Raw genomic sequence first — 23,745 nt, 5'->3', positions numbered from 1 at the left:
GCTTTCCATGCTGTAGCACACTTCTATGGTTTTGAGCTGCTTTTTTTTAGAGGAAAAGTCCATCCAAAGCTGTCCTTTCATTTGCGAGTGTCTGGAAAGATACCATAGCTACCATAGTAATGTAACTGGGTATATCATGTTAACACCAAAATGAAGATAAGCACAGATAAGCCTATGAAGTGTAGCTTACACAGAGGTAGTTACATGTTAACTATTGAAATATCCGTTATTTCAGTTCAAATTTGTAAGTGGCTACATTACACATACTATGTCCTGCATATACACCAGCAGACAGTTTTTAGCAGTCAAAAGCGTAGATTGTGTATTGGGAACCAAATTAAATTTGACCATCTCCAAAATCCAGACCCTTCAGGTAAGGTACAGGCATTTGGAAGACCTGGCAACACTGCTTATAATTGTGTCAAAATTGTCAAGTATGTGTTGCTCTTAAATTTCTGTACCCCATAGATCCTGAAGCATTTACTAGCAGGAACAGAAATCTCCAATCTGTAAATGCAGGAGGGGAAAATAGGGATGTTAGTCTCCAAAGCTGCCAGTTTGGCAGTTTTAATTGGCATTCAATTGAGTGAGTAAGAGGAGGGAAGGATGGAGATAAATTAATTGCACCTCTTTCCTAAGTAAAATACTTTGAAACAGAGCCTGTATTATTGATTTGTTTTTAAGTTTGGTGGTGAATGTGATGCAGAGAGATTCCATCCCATCAGAAGTAGACTATGAAACCAGACAGGGAGTCTATTCCATCTGCCTGCAACTTGCAAGGTAAGTAATTGCTTCTCATCAGATTGAGTGCTACTTTCTTGGCTTTTGGAGTGTCCCTTGTAATATTTAAGTTTGAAATAGAACTCAAAGTATCAGTTATTCACTTGCTGTGAACATTCAAAAATAAGCTTGACATTTCTGCTCTGTGAATGTAGGTTCTTGCTTGTTGGCCAGACAATGCCTACCTTACTGGATGAGGATTTCATTAAAGATGGGGTAGAAGCATTGTCCTCACGTCCCTTCCGTAATGTCAGCCGGCAAGGAAGTAGGCAGATGTCCATTTGTGGAACACCTGAGAAGTCATCCTACCGACAGCTCTCTGTGTCTGATAGATCCTCCATTAGGGTAGAAGAAATCATACCAGCAGCAAGAGTTGCCATACAAGTAAGGAAGCGTTTGATAATTTATGGTAATGTAGCAGTGTGATCTCTGGTGGCAGCTGTATAACTCCTGGATTTTCAGTCAAAAGTCCACCTTCTATACTAGTTCTTGCCTGGGCTCTACTTAAAAGCCTCTGAAAATCCATGTTATCAGTCTGTCTTCCCTACCTTTATCTGGATTTTAACATCTAACTTAAGGCATCCTTAAGCCTGGTTAGAGAAGAGAGAAGAACAAATCCAAATGTGAATTTGACATGATCCAGAAGATACATTCCTCTTATCCCTATGATTAACAAAGGCTGTCGACCATCACAGAATTAACACTGTTTCTTGTTCCTTCAGACTATGGATGTGAATGATTTCACTTCCACAGTGGCTTGCTTCATGCGACTTTCGTGGGCAGCTGCTGCAGGACGACTGGACCTCGTAGGAAGTAGTCAGCCAATAAAAGAAAGTAACACTTTATTTCCTGCAGGGATTCGAAACAGACTTAGCAGCTCAGGTAGGTTACTGTGCCTAACATCTTTTAAAACATCTTTATTGAAACATCTTTATTGAAGAAAGCATTTGGAAGCCATCTTTAGGGATGAAAGTACTTGGCTTATTCTTAATTTAACACCTGTGAAGTGTGAAGCTGAATTACGTAAATCTGAGAAAAATGTTGTATGCTCATGTCTGTTTTAGAGAAGACTTAAGTTGCAGGTAACTGACCAGAGGCTGAAGATAACTGAAAAATGTAATGGATTATAGCACTTGTTCGTTTCTTAATACAGGAAGTAATTGCAGTTCAGGAAGTGAAGGCGAGCCAACAGCCCTGCATGCTGGTATCTGTGTGAGACAGCAGTCTGTATCTACCAAAGATGCTTTGATTGCTGGAGAAGCCCTGTCTCTGTTAGTAACCTGCCTTCAGCTACGCAGTCAACAGCTAGGTATGAAATAGAATTGGATTGCTTGGTATTTGGAGTATAAGTAGGGGGGGGGAAAAGGCTTTTGAAGATGGTTTAAAAAACAAACATAGAAACTCCTAAATTTATAAGTTACCTTCTCAGCTCAAGTGAGAAACACAATTTCATTTAAAAAATGCAATTTTTTTATACCCAGGACTGAACAGTAGGTGGCATGAAACAAGGCATGTGGTGCTGTGCCTTAGTGAAATGCAGTGGGAAAACTAACTTACGGCCCGTATATAAATATTTGTACTGGCTCTGAAGGACATAATTCTGCACATGCTGCTGTTTGCACAGCTAATGTTTAGTACTTGAACCTTTGTGTACAAGAAATGTAAACGGTGGTGGAAGGAGAAGGAAAATGCTGTTATGAGGTAGTGCCCATCTCTGACAGCAGGAGATAGAGAAACATGCAAATACCCGTTCCTGCTTTTTGGTATTGATAGGAGGGTATTCCGTATAAGTGCTATATGGTATTTTAATGTAAGACTGAGTGATTTTAAATGATTATTCTAGAAAAGATAACCTCGTATTCTTCTGTTCTAGGATCTTTTTACAATTTGCCTTGTGTAGCTGATTTTATCATTGACATACTGCTTGGATCACCAAGTGCTGAGGTAAGGGTCTTTGTCTGAAAACTTCTTAAATGTTTCAGTGAAATGTGTACACTTTGTCCATTTCATGTGGTCTGAAGATAAAATTGTTCATTACAAGTATTCCAATATTGTTTGCATAATTTTACTTCGTGTGATGACTAGCGATTCCAGTACTTAGTGTTGTATTGATAACAAATGCTGAAGTATTGCAGTCTTTAGGCTTGTATAATCAATGAGGCACACAGCTGTGATTTGAATAGTCTGAAAAAACTTTCATTTTGGTAAGACAGATGCTATAATACTAGTACCTTCACCTTCTCAACAAGGGGAAGTCGCGAGGGAATATTGTCTCAAAAGATTTGGGTAAGATCTAATGGACTCTTCTGGACTTTTTTGAAAAAATCTTCCAAATGTCAGAACCCTATTAAAATTTATTTTTTCTGATTTGAGATTATTCTGGATATTCAAAAATTCAGAGATTTTTTTCAAGCCACACTTATTTCATTTCATTGCATCCCACCTATTTTGTATGAAGTTGTTGCATCTTTTCACCCTTTATCTGAATTGATAGTCTGTGTTTAATAAAGCATCAGAGCTGTTAGCAGAGGGATGAAAGTGGTTTGCTGCATCCCTATAAATAGAGAAGCCCTGGTTGGTGGGTGTGGAGCTCATGCTCTAGTTTCCACAAGATTTTTGGTGTCTGGGTTTTGTCAGATTTCTAACCAAACAAGTGTATTTTTGGCAGCCTTTGAGTAAGGTCTAGTGCTTGACAATGATACTTTTTCAGATTCGTCGTGTTGCCTGTGACCAGTTGTACACCCTTAGTCAGACTGACACGTCAACTCACCCAGATGTACAGAAGCCAAACCAGTTTCTCCTGAGTGTGATTCTCAGTGCCCAGCTGCCTCTTTGGTCACCAACCAGCATCATGAGAGGAATTAACCAGAGGTAAGGCAGATGTGTGTTTACTGAGGAAGGAAACCTATTGCTTTTTTAAATCAGTAGTGCTTTGGAAGCTCTGAGGTGTAAGTGAATAGGACTTTGTTTTTGCAATTCTCTGAAAAGTAGACATGCCTGTCATACCCCAGAAAGTTCAGGAAGTATGTAAATTGGAGGGAAGTAAAGCTGGAATTTTAATGTACAGCTCTTCCTCTGTGAACTCATACAGTTTGTTTCTCTTTAACTTCCCGGAGGCTGTAGTTGCTAAATAGGCATTCTCTTTCTAGGATTTTCTTGTGGTAGTCAAAATGAGGCCAGAGTCCTGAATGAGGTGAAGAGGTGATGGGATGTATGACAGTAACGTGGAGTTTTTTTGATAGCGTTGTATAGATCCAGAACAGAAATTGATGCAGAAGGGCCCAGCTTTTTCAATAATGTCTGAACAACCAACCTCACCTGTTTTCTTGTTTGTTAACCATTACACCTGCAAAGACTCAAGTCCTGTTGACATGTCCCTGACTGGCCAAAGACTACTGAATATACCTGTCTAGAAGAATTTCTAGAAGAATCTGAGTAGAGGAGTAACTGTGAAGCTAAAATATGTTGGTGTTACCATTTGATATCTAACTGTTATGAGGTGAGGGAAGAAAGAAAGCAATGTTAAATGTTACTCCAAAAATAAATACATCAGAAGCAATTGTTTTAAAGCTGCAGCACATGCATAAAGAAGCACTACTGAGACAGCTACAATGCTTGGATTAGATGGACAGAGCATGTGGGCCTTAAAGGTAACTGCTTAAACTAAAATTAGAAACTTTTTTCTAAAATATTCTTTTATTTGTATCTTTTCTAGACTTTTGTCCCAGTGTACAGAATACTTTGACCTGAGATGTCAGTTATTGGATGACCTGACATGTAAGTACATTTAGGTTACTGCCCAGACAAACATGCTATTCAGATTGCAACTTCTAGACATGTCTTCCTTCTGTTGACAAGATGCAGAATGTAGACTTTGAGGATTAACTTCGTTGTGACTCGCCAGTGTGCTGGCCATTCTGTGTTGTTAATGCCTGACGTGGGCCATTCTCGGTGTTCGGTAACTGCAAGGCAATTACTCCTCTTGGAAAGTGAAATGAGTTCCTTTGCAGAAGGTGCACTTTTTACATATTGTGAGGGGAAATTAGACCATCTGTTAGGCTTTCAGATGGAAGTTCAGAGATGAAAAATTATAGTAAGATAATCAAGAGCCTTAAGTTAAGTAGTATATTTGTCAGTTTCCCCCATGAGGAGCTATGAAATACCTACCTGTATACTCAGCTTGCAGAGTAAATCTCTGCAGCACCTTCCCCATAAGGAGAATATATATATAAACATGTTACCGCTCCACACTGCCTGTACCCTCTCAGAATTCAGTTTGACCTAATTCAAGAAACCTTTCCAAGAATCTATTCCCTTTCCTGGGAAATTCTCTCATTGATTTTTTTCCTAGTCAGTAACATAATAGCACATGAGTAGAAGTCCAGTTCAAAAGCTGTCTACTCTTGTTTGAGACCTTTGTATTTAAATTCTACACTTATACATACATAGAACTGCTGATTTTTTTTGTGGGGGTGTCCCTTTTTATCTTGTAGCATCAGAAATGGAGCAGCTAAAGATAAGCCCAGCTGCCATGTTAGAAGATGAGATCACCTGGCTAGACAACTTTGAACCCAATCGCACAGCTGAGTGTGAGACCAGTGAAGCTGATAACATCTTGTTAGCAGGACACTTAAGGCTCATCAAGACTCTCCTTTCACTTTGTGGAGCAGAGAAGGAAATGGTTGGTAAGTATTCCTTTTTCATTCTAAAGTGGCTAGACCAGCATGAATTCTGCACAGTGTTAAAAATTACGTAGGAAATGTGTTGAAGATATAAGTAGAAGATATAATAATATATCATTAGAAGTGACAGAGCTGAAAGGAATAGCATTGGCAGTTCAGTATGTAATGTGTTCAACAGTAGATGTGGATTACTGTGTTACAGGTTCATCTTTGATTAAGCCGTTGTTGGATGACTTCCTCTTCAGAGCGTCCAGGATTATTCTGAACAGCCATTCCCCGGCAGGCAGTGCTGCAATCAGTCAACAAGACTTTCATCCAAAGTAAAAATTGCTTTTTTTGTTTGCCATGGGTTTTGTCCAAGTACTCATGAATGTAAATGTCACACTGGGGCTATAGATACACGGAGTTCATACCAATGTCGGAGCTTTCTCCAGAGCATACCTTCCCAATTTATACATTTCCTACATAAGTGTCCAAATAGTGTTTTTTGTAAGTTGCATGTTCTTGGTATCTTTAATAGGTTTTTAAAGTTTCTTGTAAGTAACTGGCATTTTTATTAACTATAACTACATTTTATTAACTATACCTTAATGTATTGTTCCATTGCTGTTCATCTCAAGCATTCTCTTGTTTGCTTAAATAAAGCCTTTTCTTTGGCCTTCAGAAGAAAGGGCTAGTGTGCTTGATCCATTGAAGAGTTAAGTAAAAGTGTTTTCTACTGGCTTGGCACACTGTAGGTCTAAGGTCGCCACTTCCAAGCAAGGAAGCTGTCTGGTCTAGCTCTTCCAAAGCTCATCTCAGTGTACGTGAGTCATTTTGTCTCCACCAGTGTTACAGTAATAGAGAGAATCTGATTGTTAGTCCTCAGAGGTGGAACAAACTGTCTTCTTTTTTGGGCACCTTGCTTCCTTGCTACTGCATGTTAAGCACAGACATCTTCATGTCAGTAAGAAAGGCTTATTTAAAGGAGTGTTTCTGGGGCTGCTCATCCTCTGATTGCTTTCCTTCCCCTCTGCCTCCCCAAGAAAGAAGAAGGAAAAAAAACACTCTGCAGTCTCTCAGGAGTTTTTTTTAGCATTTAAACTAGTCCTTTTGAACAATTGTCACTTGTTCTGAGTAATATGGCTTTCTAGAATTAGAAATAATTGAGTAATCTTTAAAAATAGATCTCAACTGTGGTTTGCTTTTTAGGTGCAGTACAGCAGATAGCCGATTAGCTGCCTATGAAGTGTTGGTAATGCTGGCTGATAGCTCACCTTCCAATCTTCAGCTTATTACAAAAGAGCTGCTTTCTATGCATCACCAGTGTGACCCTGCACTTACCAAGGAGTTTGACGTAAGCAAGAAGCCTTTTTTTAATTTGCATTAGCGTGATAGCATTAGTACTGTATGATCTACTGAACGTGGTCTTCAATTTAAAATTACAAAAAAGCAGACGAGTAAATGAAGACCCAGTTGATCTTTCTGAGAAGCAAATACTCTTGTGAGTCTTTGTCAATTATCTGTATAAGAAAGAAGTGTTGCCTAACTATCACCAATTTCACTTAGATATGTTTTAGGCTGCTTTTTCAGTTTTATGCTGAATATTAACTGTATAAATGAGCAAATACAGCTCTTGTGATATTTCAGAATTTTCCTGGTTTTCCATAAAATAGCACAACAGTATTTTATAAAGGTGATTATAAAAGAGATAATGTTGGAGTCTCACGTGTCCTATAACTAAGACAAAAAATGTTTCTCATTCTAGTATCTTCCCCCAGTGGATAGTCGCTCCATTTCAGGATTTGTGGGACTAAAGAATGGTGGTGCTACTTGTTACATGAATGCCGTCTTCCAGCAGCTATATATGCAACCTGGTCTCCCAGAGGTAATTGGTTCAGTGTCCTGTAAAGTCCTTTTTTCAAAATTAACCGTCAACTGAGCTGCAAGTTCATTTCACCCTATTTGTAACATGAATTCTTGTTTTTCCTTAAAGAAAAAAGTGTGTATATACATAGTGTCTATGTATAAATATATATAGTGCATATACATAGCACATATACACTCACACAAATGATCACTTTTAACTTGTCATGCTGTGTCATGAAAACCTAGTATTGGTATTATTAGTAGAATATTAGTACGAGCAGGAGTAGAATATTAGAAGTATTAGTTCTTGGCAAAGTTAGTAAAGTTATTTGTTTCTTCCCAGGCCCTGCTTTCCATTGATGATGATACAGACAATCCAGATGACAATGTGTTCTATCAAGTTCAGTCTCTTTTTGGTCACTTGATGGAAAGCAAGCTACAGTATTATGTACCTGAGAACTTCTGGAAGGTATTATTTTTGTTTAGAATATATACTTTCCTACTTAAACTTTTTTTTACCCTTTTCTCATTGCAGAATTTCTAGGGATAAAGTTCTACCTCAAAAAGTCAATATGTAGAAATAACGCTTATCGGTGAAGTTTTTTTTAATATTTATATGGAACTGCTACCTCTTTATACTTGATATAGATCTTCAAGATGTGGAATAAGGAACTTTATGTTCGAGAGCAACAGGATGCTTACGAGTTCTTTACCAGTCTTATAGATCAAATGGATGAGTACCTCAAGGTAAAAACCTCAGGTTTCTTTCCTTGTTTACATGTTTCTCTTGGTAGTCAAGTCTATTCATTTCTGTCAGTCATTCTTTTTTTCTTTGGAAAAGAAGGCAGAGAACCACTTGACTATTTTGTGATCTAAGTAATATTCAGAGGCTTAGATTTCATGCTGTATACTTGGTCTTTTATTCTGAATAGATATATATAACTGATGTCTAATTTTTATCTTCAACAGAAAATAGGAAGAGACCAAATATTTAAGAATACTTTTCAAGGTATCTTTTCTGATCAGAAGATCTGCAAGGACTGTCCTCACAGGTAATGTTAATTTTAGTGCATTAGGTAACGTGTTGTGTGCTGCCATAACTATTACAGTATGTAGGTCAAAATAGCACAAAAAGTAATATGCCTTTGACTGTAAGCATCATTGCTGTTGATAGCTACTGGGCAAACACAGTATTTCCTACGCATGTCTTGTTAATGCGCTTCACATAGGCTCTTCTCTGTCAATGTCTTTACCATTTTTCTTCTTTACTTTAGGTATGAGCGTGAGGAAGCCTTCATGGCTCTCAACTTAGGTGTGACTTCATGTCAAAGTTTAGAAATATCGTTGGATCAATTTGTTAGAGGAGAAGTTTTGGAAGGAAGTAATGCATACTACTGTGAAAAATGCAAAGAAAAGGTATTGTTTTTAATGTATGTAACAGTATTCAGCTGTAGCTTGATGTTTTCTTAAGCATTGCATGGTCACATGAAGCCGTATTTAAATACAACTTACTCTTTTTAATTAAAAAGTTAAATCCAAATTCCATGTAAATAGCTTTCTTCGTTTCTTGTAACTCATACTGTGGACTAAACATTTAGAGGGATGGCAGGATAGTACAATGTTTTGTAATGTACCAGACCACTGCACAAACATAACTGCCACAGTACCCTGTCTGTAGGTGTTAAGTCATCCTATGGTCATCCTACCTTCAGTAGCTGTATTGTGCATCAGTTCAAGATGGTTGGAATCAGGCTTCTATAGAAAAATGTTAGAGCTTGCTTGAGCTGTATAGGTAGAGGTGATATTCTTTTGTCTCTTTAAGAGAACTACAGTGAAGCGCACATGCATTAAGGTCTTACCGAGCCTTTTGGTGATTCACCTGATGAGATTTGGCTTTGACTGGGAGAGCGGTCGTTCTATTAAATATGATGAACAAATAAGGGTAAGAAAACTATTGGTTATGCTCCCCATTCCCACCATCCCTTCCACTCAGTGGAGTGGGGTGCACTCACCCTTCCTATTCATATTCCCTTCTTTCCTCCACATTTCAATGCTGGACTCTTGAATATGTAGAACGCTTACAATATGATCACGGTACAGAAAATAAGTACTTCTACAAACTTTGCCTGCAGCGTTCTCAGAGTACTTTCAGAAAGCAAAAGCCTCTGCAAAGACATCTTAACTTCTGTGTCATAAGGATTAAAAGTTGTACTACCATGCTTTCCCTTAGCACTTCCAATATGGGAGTATTAATACAACTCTTAAAAAAAAAATTACATTAAGCAAGTGCATGTCAAAATCTCTGTTTAATCTAAAATATCTCTTCACAGTTTCCCTGGATGCTGAACATGGAGCCTTACACTGTGTCAGGGATGGCTCGTCAGGATTCGTCTTCGGAAGTGGGGGACAATGGTAGAAATGCGGATCAAGGAAGCGGAGGCTCCCCAAGGAAGAAAGTTGCACCTACAGAAAACTATGAGCTTGTTGGTGTGATTGTTCACAGTGGCCAGGCACATGCAGGGCATTACTACTCTTTTATAAAGGATAGGAGGTAATGTCCAAGAAGACTCGCATAATGGCTTTGAGAGCAGTCTAAAGACTACTTGTTTTGGGAAGCTATAGTGAGCCATTCAGAGCTCTTTTGGAAGCACTGGTCTTTCTTAACACCTAGCAGAGTTGTCCACATTATCAAAATATCAGGAATTGTTATGTGCCTTGTATTGCAATGAGGACTTCCTGTGACACTTACTTGTGGGTGATGTGCTTCTGTTGTTTTTTAATCAATTGGTTTTTGGAATTCAATTTTGTCATTGAGTTAAGCTTTCTATTTCTATTTCAAAACAAATGTGAGTTCAAGGTTCTCATTGCTAGGGTATTTGGGGTGGTTTGTTTTTTTGCTAGACAATCAAATAATATTGCTTCCGTTCTGTTTCTGTTCTTTTTTTATTACAGAGGATGTGGAAAAGGAAAGTGGTATAAATTCAATGACACCGTTGTTGAAGAATTTGAGTTAACTGATGAAACCTTGGAATATGAATGTTTTGGTGGAGAGTACAGACCTAAAGTCTATGATCAATGTAAGCAGAAGTGAAGATGAATTTACAGTAGCTTTGTTTCATATTAGTTCTCAATAGAGCTAAGTTGATTATATCTACTTAGAGTGACATGATCTAATAATCCTTCCCAAACTTTTTTTCTGATTTACTGAAGGACATCAGTTGTTATGTCCTAATATGTTCTGCTATGGCCTAAAATATTGAACCATATTCACTGTTGTTCAGCTCTTTGTGAACTGAATAGCAGAGGAGATTCAGAAGTAAATGGCATGTTATTAAAAATGGTTTAAAGAAAACACAAAACAGGCCTTATTTTAGGCTAGTCAAAATGCGTGTAGAACATGGTGTGGGATTGTATAGTTGAACTTTGCAGTGCTTTAAGGAATTAATTCCAAACGTATTTCCACCATTATTCACTTACTTTGTAATTCTAATAGTTATCTTTTTAAAATACATATGCTCTTTGTGTGTGCACTGTTTATTATTCACTAACATAGACTGATGCTTTGATCTGAGAAATAACTTCGTACGGCACAGTCTGTATTGCTTGCACACCCAGTTTCATTCCCCTGTAGGAGTGAAGAGGGTGCTAAACCTTCAAAGGCTTCTGTTGAATGCCTTTTCTCTCATCAGCTAATCCTTACCCTGATGTACGTCGGCGGTACTGGAATGCCTATATGCTGTTTTACCAGAGAGTGTCTGATCAGAACTCTCCAGTCTTACCAAAGAAAAGTCGAGTGAGTGTTGTGCGTCAGGAAGCTGAGGACCTCTCCTTGTAAGTTTCTCTTGTGTCTGTAAAGACTTATCCTATATTGATGTCTAGACCCTATCTCTAGAGCTAAGGAATTGAATAATTCTTGTTCAACACAGGAATGTACCAATCCTTCTGGTTTTCTTTAAGCTGCTTAATTGAATATTCTTTTATTGGTTTTATAAGTTCCTCTTCCATACTCCTGTCACCATTGGAATAAGAAATTCAGGCTGACTGACAGCCTCATAAATTACTTAGACTGTCATCTGAATTTGCTTTAAGATGATACTGGCTCTATTGTTATTTTAAAACTTGAACTGCAGATTTGTCATAGAATTTCATTATTGACCTTGAGCTTCTATATATTTTAGATCTGCTCCATCTTCACCAGAAATTTCACCCCAGTCATCACCTCGACCTCACAGGCCCAACAGTGATCGCCTATCCATCTTAACCAAGCTGGTTCGGAAAGGAGAAAAAAAGGGGCTTTTTGTAGAGAAAATGCCTGTACGGATATATCAGGTAGAGAACTCTGCAAGTTGCAAATAAATGCTATTCATACAAAATTTAAGCTCATAGGAAGAAGATGACAATTTTGAAGGTGGCCTTGAAGTAATTCAGTTATTGAAAACAAAGCTAGAAAGTAACTCTAGATTCTAATATGAAATTCTTAACAAGCTGTTCAGTGATACGTTGCTGTACATTTTGCTGTCCCTTTTCACAATATTGACCAATCATTCCTTGCTTTGAAAAAACTGCAGGCCAAAGTAGTCAAACATGAGATGCAGCAGCAGTTAGCATGCAGACAGGGAGAGATGAGAGCAGAGAAGATGCTTCATTTAAAGTATGTTTGAAGAAGAATGGAGAATTCACAAATTAGTTATCCTCTAGTTCTCAAGTTTCACAGCAATGTAAAAGGGAGGAAAACTAAGAGAAACCACAGCCAGCTAATTCTGTCTGTTAGCTTACGTAATCCTCTCTGTGTTCTCCAATGGGAGAACAAAGATATTGAAGACAGCACTATAAGTCAGAGCTGATAACGGAGGTGTGATGGCACTAACAGAGCAGTGAGAGGAGGAAGGTCTGTGTCTGCAGGCCTGCAGGTGTGGTGGGGGTGCAATCTTGCATGTATTTGGCCTTCTGAGCACAGACCACCCTGCTGATCTGGGTGCAGGAATGCCAATGTTACACCGAGTAAACTGTGCCGGCTATATACGGCCCTCCACCTGTACCAGGGCACTGGTACTCACTTTAGGCATTCCGGTATCTGGGGTTGTGTTACTACAATAAACATAACTTGGCTCAAATTTATTGAGAGTCTTTCAGCAAAATCTTGTTTGATTTTTGTTGATCTTGTTTGATGGGGGTCTTGGCATGTTAGTACATCACTGGCATACCATGGTACGTGTAAATTTGCTAAGCAAGGCTTTCAGATTTGAAGGATTTTTTGGGGGGTATTTTGTTAAAAGCAAGCAAAAAATGGAATTTAGCAGCAGCTTCTTCCTTTTCCTGGTCCAGTGATTAAGTCTGTCAGTTATCCTGTGTTTTGCAATGTCCTTTGAAGAAAATCACTGGTTTATATGAATCTAAGCTTCCCATGTGGTTTTGCCCTCCACCGAAGCAGTGATAACAGAACAGTAGTATTAACAGAATAGGTCTGATACTGGTTTTTAAACACCACACATATCTTATGGGTAAGATGAAGCATTAGAGAAATGTTCTTTGGCATTGTTTTAATTTGGTTTTTTTGCATTCTTTTACTTCAAAAAAAAAATTCTACAGATGGTGAGAGACGAAAACCTGAAATTTATGAAGAATAGAGATGTATACAGTAGTGACTACTTCAGTTTTGTTCTATCATTAGCTTCACTGAATGCTGTAAGTAACTAGATTTTAATCTTGGAGTACTTGGGAAAATATTGGGTAGACAGGGCCACAGAAGAGCCATGACAAGAAGAAAACAAGAGAAATATTTTATGTGACTTTGCTTTTCCAGATGAGAAATTCCTTGACACCTATAATTCTTCACTTTGATAGCATCTGTCTCAAAGCTGACTCCAGCCTGTTGTTACAGAAGTGGGAAAATGCCATTGTGTAAATGCATAGTAAAATTTATGAAATAATACTTTTTTAAATTGATGCAAACTAAGCTCTAGAGGGACAGAAATTCCCCTCTGTATCGAATATCCAAAAACCAGTGTTAGTCACCTCGAAGTTGATAGACCTTCACTTGTTTCAACACAGTCTACTAAAGTTTTTCTGAATATAGTTACTGATTAATAAACAAACCGTCATTTATTAAATTTATGAAATCTACAGACTTAGTGGGCCTTACAGTAAGTTTGTTCCTGTTTTAGCATATTTGTCAGATTAGCATAGTCAGCACTGGAGACTGGTTTTAGCACAGAAGAATATGGTTTGCTTTGTTTTCCAAATGAAGCCAATTACTTGAATAGAACATGTTCATATATATATAGGAGACGGCATAAGTGCTGCAGGCATTGTTATGCTCTGGAGTAAATTTAATGTTTCTTTCAGACTAAGGTAAAACATCCTTATTATCCATGCATGGCAAAGGTGAGCTTACAGCTGGCAGTCCAATTCCTCTTCCAAACCTATCTCCGAACCAAGAAGAAACTCAGGTAAGAGCTGACTGTGGGAAAGCCTCTTCTGGTTTACCAAAAGGGAATACATAATATGAAACATTGCTTAGGTTTTGGAGGTGATTTTCATTACTACCCCTGGTTTTGTTCCCCCCCCTTTTTTTTTTAAAGGGCTGATACGGAAGAGTGGATTGCAACCATAGATGCACTGCTCTCCAAAAGCATTGATGCATGTCAGTGGTTAGTTGAATATTTCGTTGGGACAGAGGGACGGGAGCTTGTAAAGTAAGTACTGGTAATTCAGACTTGTGTGGTGTTTTGTGTCTTGCTTATGGATGAAGCTTCATAATAACATGATCTGGCCTACACTGGTGCATTGCCAAGGAGTTGACTGTGTGCATTCTTTAAACAGGCACTCTAAATTATCGCTTAGGTTTTTATGTCTAGTATTTTCCTCTGTCCAGCTTTTTCAGTGATTCTGAAAATCTAATAAAATGGTGCAGTGCATGTGAAGGATGCAGGTGTTTAATTCAGAGGAGTGCCGTGGAGTGTGTGTGTCTAGTCACTCCTGCAAATAGAGGGAGAGGAGAATGTGGTGAATTGGGGTAAGATAAGTTAAATACATATCTGACATATCACAAACTACAACGTTTTTCTCACCATCAAGACCAGCTAATAGGTGTTTTCAAAACTCCTATGTCAAACTCTTGGAAAACTGATAAAAGAGAGGGATGTGTCAATCTAAAGAAAAGTATCTCTGAAGTTTCACTGAAAGACAGGATCATATGGTACCTCTTAGATATGGTACCTCTTGGTTTTAGATTTTTTGTTCTTTGAAAGTAATTATATAGTAGTATTATAGGTTTTAGTTGTGACAAACGGGAGTGTAGGAAAATAAGTTAAAGCTTATCCACAGAAGTATGATCCAGGAGTATTTGAACTGTTATCCTTTTTAAATGATAAATACCATGCTTAACCATAGCAATTGTATGTACACGTTGATTTCAGTTCCCTTTGCATCTTCACCTTTTATTTTCCAGAACTTTCCTCCTGGAATGCAGTGTGAGAGAGGTGCGAGTTGCTGTAGCCACTGTTCTCGAAAAAACTCTCGACAGTGCCTTGCTTTATCAAGAGAAGGTTAGTGACACCTCCCCACCAGTGATGCTGTTGATTGTCTCTACCTCAGCTCTTGCTTCCACTTGAAGGCAATGCTATATGACTTTGTAAATGACAAGGTGGAAGGCTCACACACTTGACAGGCTTGTAGCTCTTTCTTGAATAAGTTAATTCTTGTTTGTCCCTACCCTGTAAGGTAATATGCTGCTGTAATTCTTAGAATTTAAGTCTGAAGGTGTAAACAATTCTGCCTCACTTCAGCTTGTTTTATAAACCGACTTCACATTCTGTTTGAAAGTTTGGAAACTGTTTTCATGAAATTTATTCTTTTTCTGTAACTCAGAGATCCTAGAAATCAGCTTTAATTTTTAACTTCTCCTTCCTCACTCAGTCAGAAGCCCATAGCAGTAGTAACTGGGCACCTTGTTCCAAGGAGAGATTAGAACTATGGTTATTATTCAAAGGTTTAATTTTCTATTAGAAAATCTTGGCAAGTAAGTTTGGGAAGTGTAGCATTGTTCTATTTGGCTCATTTTAGCATTGTAGGAAAACCCAGCAGGAAACATGTGAAAAGGGGTCACTTGTTAAAAAAAAAAAAAAAAAAAAGCTTGAGATTCATCTGTTGCCCTTGGGAGACCTGACCATTTGTATGAAGAATGCAAAGAAATATAGTAGACGACAGAAAACATTACTGACTGAGCTCTCAGTGGGGACTTTTGAGTGTCCAAGTCTTGTTTAGTCTGAAGTAATTTTCTTGCATCAGATTTTAGGCACCGCTGTTGTATAGGCTGTGATAAAGTTTTTCTTATTTAGAGCTTTAAGGAAAGATTGCTATAAAGTCCTCCAAGTTGAGTAGGATAGTAGGGAGATGAACACTTACAGTATAGCTTGAGAGCTTTTGGTTACTTCCTCTTGGCTGTTAGTTGCTATCTGTTAACTAAGATGTAATAATATCCTAATGCCTTTCATGTGCTTTGATGTAAAGTAAACACTAAAATTGCTTTCTGCATATGTGAATGTGGTGCTATGTTAGCCTGAGATACTGAGTTATGATTTACTTCTAATCCGGTTTATTTTATATTACTATAATGACAGGAACATTTAAACATCAGTTACCACTTGACTGATGAGTAATTTGAATCGCTTTAAGAATATTGCACACTTACGTAACCACTGAGTCCCGCTTCTTTAAGCAAGTTAACCTGCATGCTAATGCTTTCCTTACTTTCCTGTTTAATGTATGTACATTAACTCAGAGTTAAAAATGGTAAGGTTGCAGTCCTATGTTAACTATTAATATTAATCACAGCAAGCATATTTGATGATACATACGGTTTTGTTAATCAAACCCAAAATTTAAAACGTAGGAATTCTTGTATTTTAAGCAGGAGACAAACATTTAAATTCAAGTTAATTGTTTTCACAGTTAAAAAGTCTACATCAGTTACTGGAGGTGCTACTTGCTCTACTGGATAAAGATGTTCCTGAAAACTGCAAAAACTGTGCTCAGTACTTTTTGCTATTCAACAATTTTGTGCAGAAGGTAAGCAACCATTTATATTTTTTCATGTTACTTTAATTTTAACGAACTGTAGTAAAACAGCTAGTCATCCATCTTAGTAGAAGGTTTCAACAGCACAGTGGAATTCCTCTAGAAGAGTATTTGATTTTTGTTTCAGGGTTGCTTTTTTCTTTTTAATAAGTGGCTTTGAGCACTGATTTAGGATAAAATCATCCAAAAATATACAAGCAGTGTATGCTTATTGAAGATGTCCGGATTCTGAATGTTGGGGTGTTGTTTCTTGGTGATTTTTTGGTTGTTTGGTCTTTGTCTCCTCTAAAACATATTAATGGTCTGGGATAGTTTTTGTCGTATAGGAAGCAGAATGAACGACTGAACTGTGCTGTTTACCCCAGTATGAGTTCTCTCTATCCCCCTATTCTTTTTTCTTTTATATGACAGTTATTTTGCATGTGGCAGTTCTGGTCTAGTTTATCTAATGTGCTGTATATAACGAGACACCTTTTTAAGGGAAGGTGCAGTGTTTAGCACTGTTTTTCTTTTGTGCCTTACAGCACTAGTTCTTCGCCTGGATAGGAATGTAACTTTTTATTATTGTCTAAACAGCAGGGCATAAGGGCTAGCAGTCTTCTTCTCAGACACTCTGCTTTGAGGCACATGATCAACTTTCTCCTTGGTCCTAATCGTCAGAGTAATCAGGTAAAGCTTATGTAGTCATTCAGGGTTTAAGATGCTTGCATTATGGGCAAATACTTTTCATGTGATAAAATAGACTCTTCCATGGATTATTCTGCAAACTTCATGCAGGTCTTAAAGATTGCGTGTGTGCATAGTAGTTTAACATAGAAAACATAGTAGTTAATGTGGAGAAATGTCTGTATGGACAGAAGTGAGTGTCATTCTTGGGATGATAAAATTTTCAATGCATTCAAAGTCTTGAAACATAGAGGTGGGCTGTTAAGGACGTTGCTTTCTTTTGACTTAACAGGAGTTGACTAAATCAATTAATTGAAACTTAATTAAATCTCTCCTTTGGCTCAAACAGAACCGCAGATGGAGTTCAGCACAAGCACGTGAGTTTGGATATCTTCACAATACTGTGGCACTACTTGTTTTGCACTCTGACGTCTCCTCACAAAGAAATGTTGGTAAGAATTGGATTTTTGCCTTCTGTGACATTTCATTTTGGTTACTTTAAATGGGAGTAACTTAGGCATCAGCGAGGAGAAATAAAATCACTTCAGATTTAAGGCACTGGTTTGCAGGTACCTTTGATTACTCTTTATTTTTCTGTACAAGTACTGAGAGGCTGTAGCAAACAGCATTTACAGGCATTGGGTGGGGAAAAAAAATCTTGAGATGAACATTATTATGCCCTTCCCTCCAACACACACAGCCGCATTTGCCTAAAAGGTCTGTCTTCATGTGGATGAATCAACTTGTCTGGGAAAGACTTGCAGCCTGCCAGGCTGTACTTTGCCTGCATTTGTTATGTCTTTTGCTAGTCTTAAGGGGAATATTTGGACCAAGCTACTGAATAATAAGCAATAGAATGCTCTCCTGGATATTTTTTACAAGAGACAGATATCTAAATACTCATAATAAAGAAATGAGTTCAGATCTTCAGTGCTCTGAAGGAAGCATTTGAAGTTTTCTTTTTGAAAGAATCATTTGATGTTTTTTTCAAAGGTTTAAAGTTTCTGGAGTTGGGGGCAGTCAAAAACTGTAAAGTAACAGAAGAATAATAAATGTTTGGAATGTGCAACAGTGGGAGTGAAATTAAGACTCAAAGTCCTGATAGTAAATATGAACATCCTGGTTTGCTTTTTTAGTGGTTCATCTCCCAGTGTTGTCAATAATGTAAATGGCACGTTAGTGTAAAAAAAAAAAAAAATTTATTTGGAGTGGTACCATACAGGCTAGTTGAGGTGACCGTCATTAGACATAACAGGATGCCAGATGAGCAGCAGTGTCTTCAAGGTGTATAGAACAGTCTGATTTATTGCTGGATTGTTTTTCTATTTGCTGTTACAGCTCCTGGTCTCTTTAAGCAGCGTCCACCTCTAAGCATAACTACTTCAGGTCCACTTTTGACGCTCCATGGAGAAGTGGAAGCCTTGTTATTCCTGTCTGAAGGAAAACCTTACTTAATGGAGGTATCTGTTCTAAATTCTACCCTGCTTGAACCTAAAGGCTTGTCTGCCATTAGTTCTTTGAAGTATCTTTATGTGAAAAGCACTAAATGTTAAAAAGCAGCCAGCTGGGAGTATGTGGGTTTTATTTTGAGCCTAAAGAAGAAAGCACCTTTGGTTTGTTTCTTCTTGACACCTTACTCTAGTAAATCCCTAAGCTTTAAGGTCTAGTATGAGTGTTTACAAAGTTAGCAAAGAACGTATTTTACAAGTGTCCATGCAGTCAGTTACCATATGTTAGTTGGAGGTGCTAACTTGGATCGCTGTGACTTAATGGGTCATGCTTGACTCAGACCCTTAGAGGCGGGCAGCAGGAGCTGAGTGGAGTGCTGTGCATGAAGAGGTTCAGCTCACTGGGCCATGCAGGTGCTGGGAAGAAAAGAAAAAGCAACCATTTCTGGAAAAACCTAACATTCTATTATAAACATGATCCATCTCTTGAAAATAATTATATGGCTGTGTCTGAAATTGTTTATCTTTTTGTTAGGTGATGTATGCGTTACGAGAGCTAACTGGATCCCTGTCAGTTGTCATTGAGATGGTGGTGTACTGCTGCTTTTGTAATGAGCACTTCTCCTTTACTGTGCTACACTTCATCAAGGTAGAGATGATCAAGATTGTTTCTTCTAGGCTTTCGTCATACTGTGTCTTAGGTGTTAAAATGGTGCTAGGGTCTGCAGAAGAACAGTACAAATCACTGGATTTGAGGTGTTTTTTTGTGGTTGTTTAACTTCTGCTGTTTAAAGTAACTAATTTTCAGAAAGTCTGGTAATTCTGTCATCCACACGTTTTACTATCTAAGTAATTCTATATTTCTTACTTGCAGACTCAGCTGGAAACTGCTCCACCTCATGAATTGAAAAATATATTCCAGTTACTCCATGAGATACTGGTAGGTGAATGGTAAAGACTTGTACACTTAAGTACAGGAGCAAATTTTTATCGCTGTATGATGGAAAAAAAACAGGACTGCATTGGTAATTTTAACATCCAGGTATCTTTGATCCTTCAGTTTGAGGTTTTTATTACTTTTTAAATTGCTCTCTTGATAATCTGGTGTTATATGAAACTTCGTAAGTCTCCTGTTTTTCATGTTGAGGTGATTAAAAGCATTTCATAGTATAGATTCTCAGGTATCAAGCATAACTTCTATTGACCTTTCTCTTTCATGCCAGGTTATTGAAGACCCCTTACAAGTAGAACGCATCAAATTTGCTTTTGAAACGGAAAATGGATTAATAGGCAAGTAAGCCAGTGTGTGAATGTTACTGTCTCTCCTACTGACCTGTATGTTGATAATTCATACTGATTTGTTACTTCTCATTAAAAGCGTTGCATCTCCATTTGACCTTACTGAAGCAAAGTTACCAAAGCATTTAAAATTGATAAAAGAAGGCCCAGAATGATGAGAGCTTATTTCATGTGAATCAGAAGAGGCTTTGTGTGTAACAAATGTAGATTAGCCATATAGAGCTCAAAGAGCACATGTAATCAACGAGTGCAGCTTGGGTATCTCTTTCATAGCTGTCTGGATGAGGAGCTGCTTCAGACTGTGGCTTTTACCTGAATTTATTTTGGATTCTGGTTTAGTGAGAAACGATACCTAGCTTTTTTCTCTTATGCCTCAGTGCTCTTCTGTTTACTCATTTCCATGTATGACTGATAGAAGAGAAGGTAACATGAAGTAGTGTCAGGGATTAAGTGGTTATCTTTTTTTTTTCTAAGTGGTCCCATTTGAACTGATCCTATTCTGTAATTTGGGCAATATGTGACCTTTTGTTCTTCCTCTACAGAGGAGAGATGCAATTATTCAATTAGATTATGTTGAAGGCTTATTGTGTTTTGGTATTAAATCATACATATTTTACAAGAACTGCTGTGAGTTTTGGGAGTGAATGTTGTAGTTTTACCTTGCTGTCTCCTAGCAACAGCACTGAACAGCTTCCAGTTTCACTGCACGTGGCCCAAGATCTATCAGTCACATTGACTGGTCTTACTCCAAGGAAAGAAACCAGCAAATAGTTTTCTGTGGCCCTCGCGGGTGTTTGTGCTTAACTTGCAGTATGCCAGTACTGAGATGTTAATTATCCGCTGTGCTTTGAGGGTAAAACATAGCAATTTGCAGGTCCCTGGCAATTGTTTGCCTTCTTTAGAGGTTTCACTGCAGTATCCCTTGATGTGGAGTGAAATGGACAGAGCAACTTCTGAGTTCTGAGTGGGAAATCTGGTTGTGGCAGCTCCATGGAAATTTGCTTCTCAGCCAAAGAATTTTGTTACATGGGAATTCATTGTATAGAAAAATTCCTGACTAGGAACATTGTTGTTTTGCCTGGATCTCCCATAGAAGAGTCTTATGACTGAATTTTGCTATGCTTGTTTGTGTGAAGAAGCTCCAAACATTCTTCTAGCTTAGCAAGTTTTGATCTAGGAGAAGCTGGTGGTCTGATCTGTTTATAGTGGTTTTGAACGGTTTTTGTTTTTTTCAACTTCAGATACATGTAACCATAGCAATTATCTAACATAGAATGGATTATAGGAGAGGAAAACTGCATTAGGAGAGGGTTATTTAAAATTCAGGTACCATGTTTGAAAGAATTACTGCGTTTTCACTTTGATCTATTTTTAATCCAATAGAGTTCCGGAAATAGTCAAAACTGCCAGCAATACAGTAGTGTGTTTAACACATACTCATGCTAACATCTGTAGAAATAACTTTCCCCACCTAAGCTAAAACGTTAGCTTCATCTTCATTATGTTTTCAGCCTGGTTGGTACACAGAAATCTGATTTTTTTTTTAATCCACTTGTTTTTCCTTACAGCCTTGATGCACCACAGCAACCATGTGGACAGCAGTCGGTGTTACCAGTGTGTCAAGTTCCTCGTTACTTTGGCTCAGAAGTGAGTACTAAGGTTTTCAGAGTTTAACTTCTATCCCTACCTTAGAGCCCTTTGTTACTATTTAGGCTGCTGCTTTTTCCACTTTTGATCAGCTTTAGCTTCTGTTGTTGTGATGAAAGTGGTGCTCAGAGGTCTTGATATTGTGTGCCTCAGTGTGAAATCTGTACCAAGTAGTATCTGAAATGGATTTCTTATATAAAACCAATAATTGCTGTTTTTAAAGGCAGTGGTCAGCTACGTTCCATGGAGTAGATGCCTAGTACTAAGACCAAGATAAATATAAGAAAACTGTCCCAGCTTTTTTGAAATACTGTGACTGTTAAATTCTGTTTGGTTGGAACTTGGCACATGTCCTGCTAAAGCATAGTTCTGCAATAAGTGTATCTGTATAGTAGACTACTTTGAGTAAACTTTACTAAACATTATTGTTCTTGCTAGTCTGGTTAATAACAGAGCTATTTAGTTTAAGTCAGCATTTGCAATGATAACAGTGCATGCAGAAGACAGCAGCATAAAGAAAGCGAAGCCTTTAGATTATTCTTTTTTTAACTTTGCCAGAATACTTTGTCCAGTAATAATGAATATAATTTCAACGTCCTAGGTGCCCTACCGCAAAAGATTATTTCAAGGAGAATTCCCACCACTGGAGCTGGGCTGTGCAGTGGCTACAGAAAAAGGTAGTTTGTCTGTAACTTCACAGAAAAACTGACACCTTAGTCACAATGAGAATTATGAAACCTCCATTCTCTCTACTGCTCTTTGAGAGGAGGCTTAAGACAAAAATACAAGCTACTTTATTTTTAACAAGGACAGTTTGAATGAAGTTTAATCTGGTGCATTCAAGAACTTTAAGCCACCAAGTGTTTCAGTAAATATAACCAAATGTGAATAGTTATGATTACCTTTCCTTTGCATATGGGAAACTTTCAGTGTCACTGTATTCATGTTAGAAGGTTACACTTCTTTTTGCTTATGTGTTGATGCAAGGGAACACCTTGCAAGGTGAATTTCTTATGGAATCTTCACAGCTTTGCACAAAACACAGCTGTTGACACAGCTTTTTCTTCCCACATACATTTTTTGGTTCTTCCCTCTAAACTTAACTTAGGCTGGCCAATACATCCCTTAATAAATATCCAAGAACACTTATAAAACCTAAAGTTCAGCAAAAGCGGCCCAGGTCTGCTGACAAGCAGGGCCATGCTTGTTCTCTCTATGCTAGTCTGAGAAATCTCAGATCTAGGCTGTCTTTCTGTCCTGACAGCTGCTGCCAGGCAATAAGATACCAGATGCATAAACTAGCACTGTATTGAATACTGGAAGCAGCATTATTGGGATTCTTGCAGTGCAGCTGGCACTTGTTGCTATTCTCTTGAAATACAGTAAGCTGACAGGTGTGGATAGCCCTGCTGTACCTGTTTTTACTTTGTACTAGCTCATATAAACCCTTGTTGAAAAATTGAATCTACCACTCTTCAGCTGGCATCCAGTAACTTGCACACGTGTACAGGTGCCAAAAAGGGAGCTGGTTACTAGGTTTCAGCTGAAGGGCAGTAGTTTCTGAAACTACATCCCGAAGTGCCTGCCTGTCAATGCCCCAGATCTCTAACTGTTTGCCAAATGATTCAGGAGGCTTGTTCAAGACTTGTAGTTTGCCTACCAGCAAAAGTGGATGAGGTTTTACACATGTAAAACTCATGCTACGTTTTTGTGGCTTTCTTGGCTTTTTATGCAGATGTCTGAACATTACTGGGCTCCACAGAGTAACGTATCCAATGAAACATCAACTGCAAAAACCTTCCAGCGCACTATTTCAGCACAGGTAAGTGTGTCAGTCCTGGGAGATGGTGTTAAACTTGTGGGTATTTTCTTCTCTCACTTTTCAGTTAGTGGCTTTGTTTGTGGCAACTTTACTATATTCCAGTGCACTTAAGGCCATTCTTCCCTGATAAGCCTAGATCCTGTGTTTTTCTCTGTAAAAACTAACCTTTAAAGGCTATTAGTCAATACCATACAATTACCTGTGGTGAATCAGTTATCTCACTACAGCAGCTATATTGTTTTAGAATAAGCTTGGAAAAAAAAGTGATTGTGAAATAAAGGTATCAGCAGGGCTTCTGACACTGAATGCTGAACTGTTTCCAAATCAGGACACGCTGGCCTATGCCACAGCCTTGCTGAATGAGAAGGATCAGTCTGGAAGCAGTAACGGGTCAGAAAGTAGTCCAGCTAACGAGAACGGAGACAGACATCTACAGCAGGTAACTATAAAATAAGGGCATGTTTATCTTCTGGTG

The 23,745-nt window shown here is 38.1% G+C and overlaps 1 protein-coding gene across 1 annotated transcript in view; it reads left to right on the top strand.

Annotated features, from left to right (window-relative positions):
* USP24 (ubiquitin specific peptidase 24) overlaps positions 1-23,745 on the top strand; it is a 61,110-nt gene that overhangs the window by 34,793 nt on the left and 2,572 nt on the right. The window contains exons 32-66 of the mRNA XM_035537638.2: positions 685-780; positions 936-1,164; positions 1,503-1,662; positions 1,934-2,089; positions 2,654-2,724; positions 3,491-3,651; positions 4,496-4,557; positions 5,274-5,465; positions 5,665-5,782; positions 6,654-6,798; positions 7,210-7,329; positions 7,654-7,779; positions 7,959-8,057; positions 8,280-8,362; positions 8,585-8,726; positions 9,133-9,252; positions 9,641-9,861; positions 10,263-10,387; positions 11,000-11,141; positions 11,489-11,639; positions 12,900-12,995; positions 13,656-13,759; positions 13,892-14,005; positions 14,761-14,857; positions 16,263-16,379; positions 16,965-17,057; positions 17,404-17,506; positions 18,393-18,514; positions 19,038-19,151; positions 19,377-19,442; positions 19,726-19,792; positions 21,370-21,448; positions 22,050-22,125; positions 23,184-23,270; positions 23,599-23,709. Coding sequence (XP_035393531.1) covers positions 685-780; positions 936-1,164; positions 1,503-1,662; positions 1,934-2,089; positions 2,654-2,724; positions 3,491-3,651; positions 4,496-4,557; positions 5,274-5,465; positions 5,665-5,782; positions 6,654-6,798; positions 7,210-7,329; positions 7,654-7,779; positions 7,959-8,057; positions 8,280-8,362; positions 8,585-8,726; positions 9,133-9,252; positions 9,641-9,861; positions 10,263-10,387; positions 11,000-11,141; positions 11,489-11,639; positions 12,900-12,995; positions 13,656-13,759; positions 13,892-14,005; positions 14,761-14,857; positions 16,263-16,379; positions 16,965-17,057; positions 17,404-17,506; positions 18,393-18,514; positions 19,038-19,151; positions 19,377-19,442; positions 19,726-19,792; positions 21,370-21,448; positions 22,050-22,125; positions 23,184-23,270; positions 23,599-23,709 — 4,165 coding nt within the window. The remainder of the gene's footprint in view (positions 1-684; positions 781-935; positions 1,165-1,502; positions 1,663-1,933; positions 2,090-2,653; positions 2,725-3,490; positions 3,652-4,495; positions 4,558-5,273; positions 5,466-5,664; positions 5,783-6,653; positions 6,799-7,209; positions 7,330-7,653; positions 7,780-7,958; positions 8,058-8,279; positions 8,363-8,584; positions 8,727-9,132; positions 9,253-9,640; positions 9,862-10,262; positions 10,388-10,999; positions 11,142-11,488; positions 11,640-12,899; positions 12,996-13,655; positions 13,760-13,891; positions 14,006-14,760; positions 14,858-16,262; positions 16,380-16,964; positions 17,058-17,403; positions 17,507-18,392; positions 18,515-19,037; positions 19,152-19,376; positions 19,443-19,725; positions 19,793-21,369; positions 21,449-22,049; positions 22,126-23,183; positions 23,271-23,598; positions 23,710-23,745) is intronic.

The sequence above is a fragment of the Cygnus atratus genome, chromosome 8, assembly GCF_013377495.2.
Source record: "Cygnus atratus isolate AKBS03 ecotype Queensland, Australia chromosome 8, CAtr_DNAZoo_HiC_assembly, whole genome shotgun sequence".
Lineage (NCBI taxonomy): Eukaryota > Metazoa > Chordata > Aves > Anseriformes > Anatidae > Cygnus > Cygnus atratus.
Note: the sequence above shows the minus strand (reverse complement) of the source record. Positions and strands in the feature narration are given on the sequence as shown.